This window comes from Eretmochelys imbricata, chromosome 24, assembly GCF_965152235.1.
Source record: "Eretmochelys imbricata isolate rEreImb1 chromosome 24, rEreImb1.hap1, whole genome shotgun sequence".
Lineage (NCBI taxonomy): Eukaryota > Metazoa > Chordata > Testudines > Cheloniidae > Eretmochelys > Eretmochelys imbricata.
Window position 1 is genome coordinate 19,701,563 of NC_135595.1, and position 15,461 is coordinate 19,717,023.

Sequence of the window (15,461 nt, forward strand, 5' to 3'; positions counted from 1 at the left end):
TTAAAGTTTGGTGGTGGCAGTAGAAATCTAGGGGCAAAGGACAAAATTAATTTGTACCTTGGGGAAAGTAAGCTTAGGAGATTTTCATGCAGGTCCCCACATCTGTACCCTAGAGTTCAGAGTGGGGAAGGAACCTTGACATGGTGGCAGAGTGGTGGGATTAACCTGAAATCATTTTGAGATCAATTTGAGATTTTTTTGAACCAGAAAAACGGATTTTAAAAAGGAAATATTTTTTTTTCCTTTGGGGCTGCTGGAAAGGAGGTCCAACTGAAAGCAACTAGTTTTTTCTCTGCTTTGGAGCCAGAGCAGAGACAAAAGGGGATTATCTTTGTGAATTGCAGGTTTTCTTTGCCTGGAGGCAGAGTAGTTAATCTCCTGCAGGGAAATTCACAGTCTTCGAAAACCTGAGGTTTTTTCCCCCTAAAACTAAATTGGGGGGGGGTGTTCTACCCATTTGCCTGGAGACAAAAGTGGCAGGGTTTGGGGGTTTTTTTAGGATTTTGATTTCTTTTTAGAAGGAGCACAGCTTTGAACACAAAATTTTTTTTCCTTTGGGGCTGCTGATAAGCAGGTTTCCAAGTAGTTGGAGGTTTTTTGCTTTGATTTGGGGCCAGAGCAGAGACAAAGGGAATTGTCTTTTTCTGTAGGCTGACAATCACTATCAGAGAATAGGTATCCTATTCCAGCACAGCAAAATTTTACAGCCAAGTTTTGTTTGTTTGTTTATTTCCAAACCTCGGGTGTAAAGTTAGTTAAAAACGGAGAGGTTTGGATGACAGAATCCACGGCTCAAGAAACGCTGGAATTAGCCAGATTTCAGGCTGAGGAAAAACAAAAGGAACATGAAAGACAGATAGAACTCATGCGGCTGGAGAAGGAGGTACAGGAGGCTGCCCACAGGAGGGAAATGGAGGCAAGGAAGCATGTGGAGGAGGAGAAGGAAAAAGAGAGGAAGCATGAACTGGAGATGGAGAAGGTAAAGACTCAGCAGAATATACCAACAAACCCTAGCAATCCTTCTCCAGGTACCACTTCCCATCCCAGAAAGTTCCCCACCTACAAGGCAGGCGATGATACCGAGGCCTTCTTAGAAAACTTCAAAAGGCCCTGCCTTGGGTACAGCATCCCTACAGACCAATACATGGTACAGCTGAGGCCGCAGCTCAGTGGACAATTAGCTGAGGTGGCGGCTGAAATGCCTAAAGAACACATGAACGAGTATGAACTGTTTAAATCCAAGGCGATAGTCAGAATGGGGATAACACCCAAGCATTCTCGTCGGAGGTTCAGAGCCCTAAGGTGGAAACCAGACGTGTCATTTACCCGACATGCCTACCACATTGTGAAACATTGGAATGCCTGAATATCAGGAGCAAGTGTTGAATCTCCAGTAAATTTGCCCTTCCTAATGCAAATGGAACAATTCTTAGAGGGTGTTCCTGAGGAAATAGAAAGATACATACTAGATGCGAAACCCAAAACTGTAATCGAAGCAGGTGAGATTGGAGCCAGATGGGTGGAGGTAGCAGAGAAGAAGAAAACTGGTTGCAGTTGGAGTGGAGACCAGAAGGGACAACCCCAGACCACACCCTATTACCGGGGGCCGCCCAAGGCCCCACCTACCTCCCAAAGAACCCTCCAGACACCTTATCGTCCCACCACCCCGTTCTCCAGCAACCCGCCTCACCCCAGTGACCCGTCAGCTGGACGATGTTTTAAATGTAATGAGCTGGGGCATGTAAAGGCCAACCGCCCCAAGAACCCCAACAGATTACAGTTCATTGCACCAGAATCACACCAAAGATCCGCAGGCCCAGATACCTCCCAGATACCCTTGGAGTGGAGGGAAACTGTGAGTGTGGGCGGGAAGAAGGTCACCGTGTGGAGGGACACCGGAGCACAAGTGTCAGCTATCCATGCTTCCTTAGTGGACCCCAATTTAATCAACCCAGAGATCCAAGTGACGATTCAACCCTTCAAGTCCCACTCTTTCAACTTGCCTACAGCCAAGTTCCCTGTCCAGTACCAGGGCTGGTCAGGAATGTGGACTTTTGCAGTAGATGATGATAATCCCATCCCCATGCTGTTGGGGGAAGACTTGGCCAATCATGTGAAGCGGGCCAAGAGGGTGGGAATGGTCACCCGCAGCCAGGCTAAACAAGCCGTGAGGCCTAGCTCTGTTCAGGAAACTTCTATCAGGACCCGGTCAGAGGTGATGGACCTGGACCCCAGGCCAATGTCTGCAACAACAGTAGTGGATCCAGTCCCAGAGACCCAGACGGAACCAGTCCCAGAACCGGAACCAGAGGAACAACCAGCACCACACCCATTGCCAGCACTGAATCCAGTACTTGCAACCCCAACACCAGAGGGCCCCACCGAACCTGAACCGGCAGCAGCCCTTAACCCTACACAAGAGACTCAGCCAGAGCCTGAACCCCAACATAGTGTCCCAGCGGAGAGCGGTTCACAGTCAACGGAAACAGCCCCATCCCCTACATCGCTTCCAGAGGGACCAAGCCTAGGTCCACAATCCAATGAGGAACTGTTGTCTCCAGCATCAAGGGAACAGTTCCAGACCGAACAGAAAGCGGATTAAAGCCTCCAGAGAGCTTGGACGGCGGCACCGAGCAACGCACCGCCTCTCAGCTCTTCTAATCGATCCAGATTTGTTGTAGAAAGAGGACTTTTATACAAAGAAACTCTTTCTGGTGGACACCAGGAAGACTGGCATCCTCAGAGACAGTTGGTAGGTCCAACTAAATACCGGGCCAAGCTCTTGAGCTTAGCCCATGATCACCCTAGTGGCAATGCTGGGCTGAACAGGACCAAAGACCGTTTTTGGGGGGCCATTCCACTGGGAGGGAATGGGCAAGGATGTTTCTACCTATGTCCGGTCTTGTGAAGGATGCCAAAGAGTGGGAAAACCCCAAGACCAGGTCAAAGCCCCTCTCCAACCACTCCCCATCATTGAAGTTCCATTTCAGTGAGTAGCTGTGGATATTCTGGGTCCTTTTCTGAAAAAGACACCCAGAGGGAAGCAGTACAGACGGACTTTCATGGATTTTGCCACCCGATGGCCGGAAGCAGGGGCTCTAAGCAACCCCAGGGCTAAAAGTGTGTGCCAGGCACTAGCAGACATTTTTGCCAGGGTAGGTTGGCCCTCCGACATCCTCACAGGTGCAGGGACTAATTTCCTGGCAGGAACTGTGGAAAACCTCTGGGAAGCTCATGGGGTAAATCACTTAGTTGCCACTCCTTACCACCATCAAACAAACGGCATGGTGGAGAAGTTTAATGGGACTTTGGGGGCCATGATACGTAAATTCGTAAATGAGCACTCCAATGATTGGGACCTAGTGTTGCAGCAGTTGCTCTTTGCCTACAGAGCTGTACCACATCCCAGTTTAGGGTTTTCCCCATTTGAACTTGTATATGGCTGTGAAGTTAAGGGGCCATTACAGTCGGTGAAGCAGCAATGGGAGGGATTTACACCTTCTCCAGGAACTAACATTCTGGACTTTGTAACCAACCTACAAAACACCCTCCGAACCTCTTTAGCCCTTGCTAAAGAAAACTTACAGGATGCTCAAAAAGAGCAAAAAGCCTGGTGTGATAAACATGTCAGAGAGCGTTCCTTCAAAGTAGGGGACCAGGTCATGGTCTTAAAGGCGCTCCAGGCCCATAAAATGGAAGCATCATGGGAAAGGCCATTCATGGTCCAGGAGCTCCTGGGAGCTGTTAATTACCTCATAGCATTCCCCACCTCCAACCGAAAGCTAAGGTGTACCATATTAATTCTCTAAAGCCCTTTTATTCCAGAGAATTAAAGCTTTGTCAGTTTACAGCCCAGGGAGGAGACGACGCTGAGTGGCCTGAAGGTGTCTATTACGAAGGGAAAACTGTTGGTGGTGTGGAAGAGGTGAACCTCTCCATGACCCTTGGGCGTATGCAGCGACAGCAGACCAAGGAGCTGTGCACTAGCTACGCGTCGACATTCTCATCCACCCCAGGACTGACTGAACGGGCATACCACTCCATTGACACAGGTAATGCTCACCCAATTAAAGTCCAACCTTACCGGGTGTCTCCTCAAGCTAAAACTGCTATAGACCGGGAGATCCAGGATATGTTACAGAGTGCATGGGCATCTCCAGTGGTTCTAGTTCCCAAACCAGATGGGAAGATACGTTTTTGTGTGGACTATCATAAGCTAAATGCTGTAACTCGCCCAGACAACTATCCGATGCCACGCACAGATGAACTATTAGAGAAACTGGGGCGGGCCCAGTTCATCTCTACCTTGGACTTAACCAAGGGGTACTGGCAGGTACCGCTAGATGAATCCACCAAGGAAAGCTCAGCCTTCATCACACGTCTCGGGCTGTATGAATTTAATGTCCACCCTTTCGGTCTGCAAAATGCACCCGCCACCTTCCAAAGACTTGTAGATGGTCTCCTAGCGGGATTAGGAGAATATGCAGTCGCCTACCTTGATGATGTGGCCATATTTTCGGATTCCTGGGCAGAACACCTGGAACATCTACAAAAAGTCCTTGAGTGCATAAGGGAGGCAGGACTAACTGTTAAGGCTAAGAAGTGTCAAATAGGCCTAAACAGTGTGACTTACCTTGGACACCAGGTGGGTCAAGGAACTATCAGCCCCCTACAAGCCAAAGTGGATGCGATCCAAAAATGGCCTGTCCCAAAGTCAAAGAAACAGGTTCAATCCTTCTTAGGCTTGGCTGGTTATTACAGACAATTTGTACCGCAATACAGCCAAATCGCCACCCCGCTGACAGACCTAACCAAAAAGAAACAGCCGAACGCTGTTCAGTGGACCAAAAAGTGTCAGGAGGCCTTTAACCAGCTTAAAGCGACACTCATGTCTGACCCTGTACTAAGGGCCCCAGACTTTGACAAACTGTTCCTAGTAACCACAGATGCGTCCGAGCGTGGTGTGGGAGCAGTTTTAATGCAGAAAGGACCTGATCAAGAATTCCACCCTGTAGTGTTTCTCACCAAAAAACTGTCTGAGAGGGAAAGCAACTGGTCAGTCAGTGAAAAAGAATGTTATGCCATTGTCTAAGGTAGAACAGTGTGTTTGGTGTTTCGATTTCATTAAAACCAATGGACTGTTGTATGGTTTTCCCTTCCCCGTCTGCTGTTTTAACGGAGGAACAAACATTCACCCTGAGCACAGCCCTGGGACTCACTGACCCAGCAAAGACACCCGGCGATGCTAATGAAGAACTTTAGCACCAGAAAAGTGTCGACTCCAAAGCCGGGGACCATCCTGTCCTGTCAACTCTCTTCTTCCGAATTTGATTGGTGATCGTTCACCCTTGCCACTGATGGCTTCACACCTCCATCGTGCATGCAAAAACTCTGGGCTGGCTGAAGAGATCCCATGATCCTTAACTCTTTCCTGTCCAGAGCTTGGGAAAGTTTCAATTCAGTCAGTGAACATAAGTTTTTAATTGAAAGACGAAAGAGAGAAAACCAATTGGTCCACTTTGGTATTTTCCAGAGCTTTCCTCTGGAAACATCACTTCAACCTCCAAAAGCCTTCTCCTGCCTTTGCCAGGGTCCCAGGTGGGAGGAAGGGAACATTATCCCCATCTTATAAACAGGGAAACTGAGGCAGAAAGAGGCAGTGTCAGACTCAGAGCCACGAATACAGCCAAGGAGTCAGATTTCAGAGTAGCAGCCGTGTTAGTCTGTATCCCCAGAAAGAACGGGAGTACTTGTGTCACCTTCGAGACTAACCAATTCATATGAATTGGTTAGTCTCTAAGGTGCCACAAGAACTCCTGTTCTCCTAAGCAAGGAGTCCTAATTGCTGCTGGCTTCCAGCCTATTCTAGACCCACCCCGTCCCTGACCTGGGGATAGAACCCAGGAGTCCTGGCTCCCAGAAAACAGACCATGTGAGTCAGTGCGATGGTGCAACAGTGTCCCCTCCTGGCCAAGCATGGCTCGGTCCCGGCTCACGCAGCTCAGCGCGGCCCTCACGCCAGTCCCTGTGCCCAGGAATCTGCAAACCCCTCCCGCTGCTCAGCCCTTTTCTCCCTGCGCTCGCTGGGCCAGCGTGGGGTACATACACCCCAGAAGAGACCCCCACTCCCTGCAGACAGCAGGCAGAGGGGCAGGGGCGCCCACACGGTGGCCGGGCATTTTCTGCAGTGACCAGAGCAGCGATGAAGCAGCTGGCTGTGGGTACGGCAGGCAGGTTCAGAGACTCAGAGAACCATAGAAGATCAGGGTTGGAAGAGAGCTCAGGAGGTATCTAGTCCAACCCCTGCTCCAAGCAGGACCAACCCCAAGTAATTCATCCCAGCCAGGGCTGTGGCAAGCTGGGTCTTAAACACCTCAAAGGATGGAGATTCAACCCCCTCCCTAGGAAACCCAATGCAGCGCTTCATCACACTCCTATTGAAATAGTGTTTCCTAATCTCCAGCCTAGACCTCCCCCCCAGCAACTGGAGACCATTGCTCCTCGTTCTGTCATCTGCCACCACTGAGAACAGCCGAGCTCCATCCTCTTTGGAAACCCCCTCAGGTAGTTGAAGGCTGCTATAAAATCACCCCTCACTCTTCTCTTCTGCAGACGAAAGAAGCCCAGTTCCCTCAGCCTCCCCTCCTAAGTCACGTGCCCCAGCCCCCTCATCATTTTCCTTGCCCTCCGCTGGACTCTCTCCAATTTTTCCACATCCCTTCTGTAGTGGGGGCCCAAAACTGGACCCAGTACTCCAGATGTGGCCTCACCAGTGCCGAATAGAGGGGAACAATCACTTCCCTCCATCTGCTGGCAACGCTCCTACTGATGCAGCTCAAAATGCCTTTGGCCTTCTTGGCAACAAGGCCACCCTGCTCTCTCATAGCCAGCTTCTCATCCACTGTAATCCCCAGGTCCTTCTCTGTGGAAAGGTTGCCGAATACCTGCCCCCTGGGGGATCGGCTGGGGCTGCCCCGTGACATCCTGGTTGGCCCGGAGATGGGAGATTTCACAACCCTGCATGGGACACTGGCTGATCAGATGATACCAATGTGTCTTGAGGCCAATTCCCTTGTGCATTAGTGCAGATCAGTGGTTCTCAGCCAGGGGTCCATGTACCCCAGGGGTACACACAGGTCTTCCGGGGGGAACATCAGCTCATCTTCATGTTTGCCTCGTTTTACAACCGGCCGCATTAAGGCACGAGTGAAGTCAGTACGAGCTAAACTGTCGACCCCTTGTTCATATTGCTCTATATACTCGACACTGAAATGCCAGTGCAGGATTTGTCCTGCGTTCCCACCGAGTTATTTTATAATGGCGGAAATGAGAAAGGAAGCAGCTTGTCAGCAGCAGCATGGCCGTGACACTGTGCATTTTTATGGCTGGTTTTGTGAGCAAGTCGTTTTTAAGTGAGGGGAAATTTGGGGTACCCAAGACACATCAGACTCCCGCAAGGGGTACAGCTGTCTGGAAAGGTCGAGAGCCGCTGGCCTAGATCAAAGGCATGGCGAAGGTAGAACAGTGTGTTTGGAGTTTCGATTTCATGAAAACCAATGGGCCGTGGTATGGTTTTCTCTTCCCCATCTGCTGTTTTAGCGGAGTAACAACCATTCACCCTGAGCACAGCCCTGGGACTCACTGACCCAGCAGAGATGCCGGAGGGATGCTAAGGAGGAACTTTAGCACCAGAAAAGTGCTGACCCCAAAGGCAGGGGCCATCGTGTGTGCTGACCGCCGCGTTCCTCCCTCCCCCCATCGAATGCAAAGCCCAAGTGGCTGGGGGCCCTGCCAGCTTGTTCTCTGGGAGAAGAAGCTGTAAGGATGCATTCAGGGAAGGATCCTGCCTCGCTGGGCCGGCTGGACTCTTACAGGGACCAGAACGGGATGCAAAGCGGGGAGCCCTGGAGACCGTCTGGGGGCACCTGAAAAGACTTGGGAAAATGGCAGTTTCTCCCATCACCGCCACCATTTGGAATTACAGACTACGACTCACCTGGGTATGAATTTTACCGGCTTTAACCCCTCGTGACCCTCATTCCCTTTCCTTGGCTCATGAACCTTTAGTGAGATTCCTACAGACCTGGCTGCCAGCGTTGCCTTTGGTGTAGGATCTGGGGTCCCGTGGCTCTGGGGTAAGTGACCGGTCTCCTGGGGCAGGGGACAACCTGGGTGGGCTGGTTTGGGGTGTACGTGACCTTTCCTCACAAAGTCCAGCTTGTCTGAGAGTATCTGAGGGGACTGGCTGTGACTCCGGGGTCAGACGGGGGCAGCGATCCAGGAGTTCACGCTGGGTGAAATCTCCTCACAGATCACCACCGGCTGGGGGGATCTGCCCTGTTGCCTGACACCCTCCTTGAGCCCGGCACTCCCAGTGGAGCCGCCCCAGAGAGCGGGACGAACTGAGCCCTGCAAAATCAACCTAGAAGGACATTGCTCCCCTCCAGGGCGTTCCCGCCCGCCTGGACAGCTGGGTGAGCCACGGCCTCTCCTTCCCACAGCCCTCCTTCCCCAGGGGAGCTTAGCCCGCTGGTGCCTTTCCCCCAGCCATGGGCCTTGCCTTCCGGGAGGGGGTCTAGGCAGGACTCCTGGGTTCCATTCCCTGGCCCTGCAAGGGGAGAGGGGTCCAGTGGTTAGAGCAGGGGGCTTGGGAGCCAGGACTCCTGGACTCTATCCCTGGCTTTCAGAAGGAAGTGGGCTCTGGTGGGTTACAGGGTGGGGTACTGGGAGTCAGGACTCTCGGGTTCTCTTCCTGCTAGCATCACTTGTGCACAGATAGGGACGGGGGGGGCCGGTAGGGCGCGGTCAGGGGACAAGGAGCAAGGGGGGTGCTTTCCCCAGAACTCGCTTGATTCAGCCAATGCACAAAAGGGACCCGCAATCCCCCCGAAAGAGAAGCAGCAGCTGGTGGCTGCTGAAGGGAGGTTCACTGCAGCCCGGCACACAGCAGAAGGGGAGGATGCCAGGCCGGGGCTCAGGGCTCCCCGATGCCCCCGCCGGCCCTGGGAGCTGGGTAGCACTTGGCCCGGATCAGCCAATCCCCCACACACTGGACGTATTTCCTCTCCCCCACTCTCTTCCTCCAAGCGCCAGGGGAGGCACATCCAGCCGCAATCTTCATCACAGTGATGCCACCTGGACAGGGGGAGAGAGACGTAATAAGGGGCTCCCACATCCCCCCTCCCCCGACCCCCATGTGGTTTCTCACACACTCCCCTCCCAGCATAACTGCACCCGGCTCTGCAGGCAGAGTGGGGTCTAGTGCTCAGAGCAGGGGCCTGGAACAACGTGAGAACATAACAGAGGAATGGCCCCCCTGGGTCACACCAAAGGTCCATCTAGCCCAGTATCCTCTGGCCAATGCCAGGTGCCCCAGAGGGAATGAACAGAACAGGGAATCATCCAGTGATCCATCCCCTGTCGCCCATTCCCAGCTCCTGGGCAAACAGAGGCTGGGGCCACCTTCTCTGCCAATCCTGGCTATAGCCACAGATGGACCTGTCCTCCAGGAACTTCTCTAGTTCCTGTTTGAACCCTGTTATAGTCTTGGCCTTCAAAACATCCTCTGGCAAGGAGTTCCACAGGTTGACTGTGCATTGTGTGAAGTTTGGTTTGTTTTAAACCTGCTGCCTGTGGTGACCCCTCGTTCTTATGTTAGGAGGAGTAAATAACACTTACTTATTTACTTCCTCCACACCCTCCAACCTTCTCTAGCCCTCGATCATATTCCCCCTTAGCCGTCTCTTTTCCAAGGTGAAACGTCCTACTCTTATTAATCTCTCTTCATATGGCAGCCGTTCCATCCCCCTCATCATTTTGGTTGGCATTTTCTGAAGCTTTTCCAATTCCAATATCTCTTTTTTGAGATGGGGCGACCACATCCGCACGCAGTGTTCAAGTTGTGGGCATCCCATGGATTTATACAGAGGCAACATGCTATTGTCTGTCTTATTCTCTGTCCCTTACTTAATGATTCCCAGCATTCTGTTCGCTTTCTTCACAGCCGCTGCACATGACTGGATGATTTCAGAGAACTCTCCACAATGACTCCAAGATCTTTCTTGAGTGGTAAATTCGACCCATCATTGTATATGTCTACCTGGGATTACATTTGCCCATGTGCATTACTTTGCATTCATCAACATTGAATTTCATCTGCCGTTTTGTTGCCCAGTCACCCTGTTCTGAGAGACCCTTTAGTACCTCTTCGCAATCTCCTTTGGACTTCACTATCTTGAGTAGGTTTGTATCTTCTGCAAATTTTGCCACCTCACTATTTACCCCTTTTTCCAGAACATTTTGGAATATGGTGAATAGGACTGGGCCCAGTGCAGATCCCTGGGGGACTCCCACTATTTATCTCTCTCCATTCTGAAAACTGACCATTTCTTCCTACCCTTTTTTCCCTATCTTTTAACCAGTTACTGAGCCATGAGAGGATTTTATCGCATGACAGCTCACTTTGCTTAAGAGCCTTTGGTGAGGGACGCTTTCTGAAAATCTAAGTACACTATATCCACGGGATCCCCCTTGTCCAAACGCTTGTTGATCCCCTCAGAGAATTCTAGTACATTGGTGAGGCGTGATTTCCCTTTACCGAAACCATGTTGACCCTTCCCCAACAAATTATGTTCATCTATGTGGCTGACAGTTCTCTTCTTTCCTCTAGTTTCAATGAGTTTGCCCTGTACTGAAGTCAGACTTATTGGCCTGTAGTTGCCGGGATCACCTCTGGAGCCCTTTTTCGAAACTGGTGTGTCATTAGCCATCCTCCAGCCAGTTCGGACAGAAGCTGATTTAAATGGTAGGTTACAAACCACAGTTAGTCATTCTATAATTTGAAATTTGAGTTCCTTCCGAACTCTTGGGCGAATCCCATCTGGTCCTGGTGACTTATTCCTGTTTAATTTATCAATTTTTTGGAAAAACTCCTGTAATGACTCCTCAATCTGGGACAGTTCCTCAGATTTGTCACCAAACAGAATGGCTCAGGTTTGGGAATCTCCCTCCCATCCCCATCTGGAGGACTTACCCACTGTTAATCGCCCAGATTCGTCAACACAATGGTCCTCGGCACCGGTGCAAGCCAACATCCCACTCCCCTGCCTGTGAAAAGGCTCCACATTGAAAAGTGTCAGGCACTGCCGGCCGTTGTGGACGGAGCTCACAGTTGGCACTGAGAACAGTCAGACACACACAGTCAGCCAGGGGTGGGGAGTCACCACATATTGGGCTCGATCCCAGCTCGGGGAAGGGAGTGGGGTCTAGTGGTTAGAGCAGGGGGGCTGGGAGCCAGGACTCCTGGGTTATCTCCAGGCAGGTGTGGCCGGAGTAGGGCTCTAGGTTTGCAGCAGACACGCACCTGGGATGGCCCCGGCGTTGCAGCCGTCGGTGTCACAGCAGGCGATGTTCACCCGCACGGTGACATTGTGCGCGTAGGTCAGCGAGAAGGGGCCGGGCTCACAGTTCTTGGGCTCCAGGCACGATTTACCCGTGTAGGACAAGGAGGATCCCTCTGTGGAAGGGAAACAGAGAATCACCTCTGAGCTCCCCAATGGACCCCCAGCTGCTCCATCCTCCCCTTTTGTTCCATCCACCCCACCCCCAACTAATCTCATCTTCCTTCCGACCCCCGATAAAATCCTCTCTTCTGTCTGACCCAGGCCCCACTGTCACCCACTGCAATTCCCCATCTCATCCCGTCCCCCGTCTATGACATTATCTTTCCAGACTGAGCAGTCCCTGCTCCTGGAGAGGAGTGGAGACTATTGGTTAGAGTAGGGGGAGGGGCTGGGAGCCAGGACTCCTGGGTTCGACCCCTGGCTTCAGGAGAACAATGGTGTCTACACTTAGTAGAAATCTTCTTTCACTCACCCAGCCTGATCTCTGCCACGACGGTGATGCAGGTCCCTTCCGAGGGGGCGCAGGGCTGCAGGGGGCCGGAGCACGATTGCTCTCTGGACGCACACACCTCGCATTGCAGAGCGCTCCCTGGAGGTTGGAAAAATCCCTTCTCAGTACAAACCCCGGCTCCCCACCCCTCCCCAGGCAGTGCCCGTGGGCGAAATACCACCAGGAACCAAGAGGTGGCGCTGTGGGAGTTGTTACCACCAATGCCTCCTCACTGAATGTGTGGGCAGGCAGATCTTGGAGAAATGCCACCTGCTTTTGCAGCAGTTCTGCCCAGTTCCATTTAACTCTCCGGATGGGGAAAGGCATCTTGCTAGCTGGTCATTTGTATCTGACTCAACACTGCAGACAAGTCTGTTTGCTGCCTGAGTGTCTGTGGCTAGAATACATTTTCATCTTCTGACGTGGCTATCTGGGGTGCAGCTTGTGCCTGCGAACAAACCCCACACGTCTGTGTAGACAGAAAAACAAGACTTCGGCTGCTCTGCGGAGGGGTTTCTGCCTGGCTTTGCGGTGAACCTTTCACACACACACACACACACACCCCGCTGTCACTCTCTGCTCTCAGAGTTACGTCAGCTCAGCCACACTTGACTTCAGCCCACTTTTCATCGCTGATCCTGCCAATTCTCTTTTTCAGAATACGATTGATGCTTCTTAAGCCTTTGGATTGATGGCTGTGCACCTCCAGCTAGCGATCCCAGGAGCATCAACTCTTTCCTCTCCAGAGTGTGGGGGCCTTTAAATTCATGACGTGAGCGTCAGGTAGTTTTAAGAAAGAAAGAAAGAAAGAGAAAAATTTTCCCACTTCGGTTTTTTTAGAGCTTTCATGTGGAAACATCCATTAAACCTCAGAACGCCTTCCTCTGCCACTTCTATGTCCCTAGATGGTAGCAAAGTGATATTCTCCCCATCTAAGAAATAGGGAAACTGAGGTAGAACAAAGATGTGTTCAATTCAGGAACCAAGAAGACAGCCGAGAAGTCCTCACTCCTGACTCCCAGCCCACTCTAACCCACGAGACCCCACTCCTCTTTCAGAGCCACGGACAGAACTCGGGAGTCCTGATTTGCAACCGTCTCTGCTCAAACTCACTACACCCCAGCCCGCTTCTACAGCTGGGGAATGAGCCCAGAAGTCCTGGCTCCCAGCCCCCACCCGTTGCACCCCCATTCCCCTTTCAAACCCGGGGGATGAACCCAGGAGTCCTGGCAGGAATCTCAGCGCTGGTGGGCAGGGGAACATTTCCAAGCGGGATTATATGTGGATGGGGGTGGTGCTCCTCATCGGGATGACCCCAAGCCTGGGTGAGAGCTGGAGGAGGAACGAGAAGAAGGAAGGACGGACGGACTCTGACCCCCTGGCCAGGCACCTAGCCTGGGCTGTGGGAGTCCCAGGCTCCAATCCCTGCTCTCCCCGAGTCAGCCGGGGGACGTGGCCCTGGGTTTTCCTCTCGCTGGTTTTACCCACAAATTCCATCCTGAGCCCAGAATCCGCCATCGACAGCGGCACGTTCCCCAGGTGAATTCCGGCTCCCTGTGCCGGGGGACGGACGGGACTCACCTGTGGCCAGGAGAGCGGAGAGCAGGCAGAGGGGCAGAGCCACCCACATGGTGCCCGGGTGTTTACTGCAGTGAGCAGAACAGCGAGGAAGCATCTGGCTGTGGTTTTATCAGGCAGGTTGGCAAATACCTGCCCCCTGGGGGATCAGCTTGGGTTGCCCCATGACATCCTGGTGGACCCGGAGATGGGAGATTTCACAGCCCTGCATGTGACACTGGCTGATCAGATGATGCCAATGTGTACTGAGGCCAATTCCCTTTTGCATTAGTGGAAATCAGTGGTTCTCAGACAGGGGTCCGTATACCCCAGGGGTACACACAGGTCTTCCGGGGGTACATCAGCTCATCTAGATATTTGCCTCGATTTACAACCGGCCACATTAAGGCATGAGTGAAGTCAGTACGAGCTAAACTGTCGACCCCTTGTTCATATTGCTCTATATACTCTACACTGAAATGCAAGCACCAGGAAAGTGTCGACTCCAAAGCCCGGGACCATCCTGTCCTGTCAACTCTCTTCTTCCGAATTTGATTGGTGATCGTTCACCCTTGCCACTGATGGCTTCACACCTCCATCATGCATGCAAAAACTCTGGGCTGGCTGAAGAGATCCCATGATCGTTAACTCTTTCCTGTCCAGAGCTTGGGAGAGTTTCAATTCAGTCAGTGAACATAAGTTTTGAATTGAAGGACGAAAGAAAGAAAACCAATTGGTCCACTTTGGTTTTTTTCAGAGCTTTCCTCTGGAAACATCACTTCAACCTCCAAATACCTTCTCTTGCCTTTGCCAGGGTCCCAGGTGGGAGGAAGGGAACATTATCCCCACCTTACAAACAGGGAAACTGAGGCAGAAGGAGGCGGTGTCAGACTTGGAGTCATGAATACAGCCAAGGAGTCAGATTTCAGAGTAGCAGCCATGTTAGTCTGTATCCCCAAAAAGAACGGGAGTACTTGTGGCACCTTAGAGACTAACAAATGTAGATGAATCTCAGGAATCTCAGCGCAGGGGGCAGGGGAACATTTCCAAGCAGGATGACAAGGGTGGGGGACGCTTTTCCTGCCTCCTGAGATTTGTCTGTGATTTCCAAAGGTTTCCTGCTTCTCATCAGTGCCTAGCTCCCTGTGCCTGGGGACAGATGGGACTCCCCTGTGACCAGGAGAGCAGACAGCAGGCAGAGGGGCTGGGGCGCCCACATGGTGGTCGGGCATTTTCTGCAGGGACCAGAGCAGCCATGAAGCAGCTGGCTGTGGGTACGGCAGGCAGGTTCAGAGAATTAGAGAACCATAGAACACCTCAAAGGGTGGAGATTCCACCCCCTCCCTAGGGAACCCAATGCAGCGCTTCACCACCCTCCTAGTGAAATAGTGTTTCATGATCTCCAGCCTAGACCTCCCCCACTGCAACTGGAGACCATTGCTCCTCGTTCTGTCATCTGCCACCACTGAGAACAGCCGAGCTCCACCCTCTTTGAACCCCCCTCAGGTAGTTGAAGGCTGCTATCAAATTCCCCCTCACTCTTCTCTTCTGCAGACAAAAGAAGCCCAGTTCCCTCAGCCTCCCCTCCTAAGTCACGTGCCCCAGCCCCCTCATCATTGCCCTCCGCTGGACTCTCTCCAATTTCTCCACATCCCTTCTGTAGTGGGGGGCCCAAAACTGGACCCAGTACTCCAGATGTGGCCTCACCAGTGCCGAATAGCGGGGAATAATCACTTCCCTCCATCTGCTGGCAACGCTCCTACTGATGCAGCCCAAAATGCCGTTAGCCTTCTTGGCAACAAGGCCACCCTGCTGTCTCATAGCCAGCTTCTCATCCACTGTAATCCCCAGGTCCTTCTCTGCAGAAAGGTTGGCAAACACCTGCCCCCTGCGAGATCGGCTGGGGCTGCCCCGTGATATCCTGGTGGGCCCGGAGATGGGAGATCCTGCATGGGACACTAGCTGATCAGATGATGCCAATGTGTCTTGAGGCCAATTCCCTTGTGCCTTCG

At 52.2% G+C, this 15,461-nt stretch overlaps 1 protein-coding gene across 1 annotated transcript; it reads right to left on the bottom strand.

Annotated features, from left to right (window-relative positions):
* Nucleotides 1-8,974: 8,974 nt before the first annotated feature.
* Nucleotides 8,975-13,567, bottom strand: LOC144279615 (phospholipase A2 inhibitor and Ly6/PLAUR domain-containing protein-like). Its single transcript, XM_077841192.1, has 5 exons — nt 13,474-13,567; nt 11,875-11,991; nt 11,363-11,515; nt 11,033-11,176; nt 8,975-9,135 (listed from the first exon to the last, which is right to left on the bottom strand). Exons 1-5 carry the CDS (start codon nt 13,565-13,567, stop codon nt 8,975-8,977), a joined length of 669 nt encoding a protein of 222 aa, XP_077697318.1.
* Between the last annotated feature and the right edge of the window lie 1,894 nt (nt 13,568-15,461).

Coding starts and splice junctions, on each gene's coding strand:
- LOC144279615 (XM_077841192.1), bottom strand. CDS start 13,567: ATGCTTCCTCGCTGTTCTGCTCACTGCAGTAAACACCCGGGCACCATG. Junction 11,516..11,874: donor CGTGGCAGAGATCAGGCTGG/GTGAGTGAAAGA, acceptor TCCCTTCCACAG/AGGGATCCTCCTTGTCCTAC. Junction 9,136..11,032: donor ATCTGGGCGATTAACAGTGG/GTAAGTCCTCCA, acceptor CCCCCTGTCCAG/GTGGCATCACTGTGATGAAG.